Below are 1,930 nucleotides of genomic sequence, written 5' to 3'. Positions count from 1 at the left end.
GGTATTACTGATACACAATGGTGAAGGAAAGGACACTTTTTCAGTTTCCCAAGTAAGTGGACAAACTAAATGAGATTAAAATACCTGCATTATCTGGTTTATGAGGCAATTGGTCCTACACTTTTATGAAAAACTTAATTGTGAGAACAAATGTTTTAGAAAAGGACAATTCCAAGAATCTATCAATTTCTAAAGAGAAGGGAAGGGAATGTCCCACAACTTTCACAATCTGTTTATTTCCACAGCTCTCCAAGTTGCCTGGGGCTGTGCTGTGACACAGACTGACCTGGCAAAGGACAGTTAGCTGTGAAATGGATGAAACATTTCAGGAAAGCCTCTAAAAGGCCCTGTATCTGTTCAGTTTCACTAATTATTTCCTCTCTCTCTCTCTAGTATGCAAAAACCACGTTTCTTTACCTCGTTTAGTTCTATTCTGTTCCAAATTGATATAACTTACTATACTTTCTTGACTGTTTCCATTAATCTTTTATATTCAAAAGATGATGACACTGTACTCACGCTGGCTTCTTCACAAGTAAGAGCCGTAGCACCGACTTGAACCAGGTCGTGTAGGGCAGAACTCCTTCTCCTGCCTCAGAGCCCACTTTACTCAGGAAGAGAATACAGTTACCTAAAGTGTCTTCTGTGTCTGCATAGCCCTGAGAGATTTTTTAAAAAGAGAAATTATAGCTTGACTTTATATTTATTGCTTAACTTTTCAATTTGAAAATTAGAATTGTACTGGCCTAACAAGCAACTCATAAATTTATTTTGAATCAGTTGAATAAAATACACACTTTCCAAAATAACCTACATGAGGCAAGGAGCTTAAATAAAACTGTATTTAAAGAATAATATTGGAGGAAAAGAGTTTGGAGGTTCCTCAAAAAGTTAAGTATAAAATTACCATATGACCCAGCAATTCCTCTCCTAGGTATATACCCAAAAGACTTAAAGCAGGTATGCAAACAGACACATGTGGACTAATGTTCATTGCAGCATGCTTCTCAACAGCCAGAAGGCGGAAACCACCCAACTGTCCATCAACAGATGACTGGCTAAACAAAACGTGGTTCATCCATACAATGGCAAATAAGGTTCTAATACATGCTATGCCATGGATGAACCTTGAAAACATTATATTGAGTGAAATAAGTCAGATACAAAGGACAAACATTGTATGATCCCACTTATACAAAATATCTTGAATAGGCAAATGTATAGAGACCAAAGTTTATTAGTGGTTAACAGGGACCGTGGGAAGAGGGGAATGGAGAGTTACTGCTTAGAAGTATTAAGTTTGTTTGGGGTGATGAAAAACTGCTGTTTAAATAGATGGTGGTGATGGCTGCCCAGCATTGTGAATATAATTAATATCACTGAATTGTACGGGTAAAAATGGTTTAAATGGTAAATGTTTTATTACATATATTTTAACAAAACAAAATTTTAAAAAAAGAAGAACAGAGAACTTCCGGAAAGTATAACAACCTTCTTCACACTTGCTGTTTTCTATTTTCCAAGATTCTAGTAGTACCACTTCCCCCAGATGAGGCACTTCACAGATCCTCAGCCCGTCCTCATAGCACAAGGGTAGAATGCTACATACACTACCTACATGCGTGGAACTGGACAGGGAACCTCAAGGCCGAAGGCCTGGGCTCTCTTCACAAAACAGGGTTGTACCTGTGATCGTGCTTCCTATCTCCCCTTCTCATCTGAGTGAGGCAGGGACCTGAACTTCCCTCATTCCTTTATTGCCCAGAAAGAAAGAATTTGTTTCCAAGAGGTTGTTAATCAAGGCATCACTCTAGTCACATATATACACTGATAGAATTAATGAGGCAAGTTTAATTATGTAATGCCAGCTTAAAAAGCACTGTTAACTTTGCCCAAAAGCCTTTCTATAAAGTTGAGTTCTATTTTCACA

The 1,930-nt window shown here is 37.8% G+C and overlaps 1 protein-coding gene across 1 annotated transcript in view; it reads right to left on the bottom strand.

Annotated features, from left to right (window-relative positions):
- The window catches only part of RTTN (rotatin), a 185,588-nt gene that overhangs the window by 139,841 nt on the left and 43,817 nt on the right, over positions 1 to 1,930 (bottom strand). Inside the window, 1 exon segment of the mRNA XM_023725021.1 lies at positions 520 to 746. Within this exon segment, the coding sequence (XP_023580789.1) occupies positions 520 to 746 (227 nt within the window).

This window comes from Trichechus manatus, unplaced genomic scaffold (genome assembly GCF_000243295.1).
Source record: "Trichechus manatus latirostris isolate Lorelei unplaced genomic scaffold, TriManLat1.0 scaffold00278, whole genome shotgun sequence".
NCBI lineage: Eukaryota > Metazoa > Chordata > Mammalia > Sirenia > Trichechidae > Trichechus > Trichechus manatus.
Note: the sequence above shows the minus strand (reverse complement) of the source record. Positions and strands in the feature narration are given on the sequence as shown.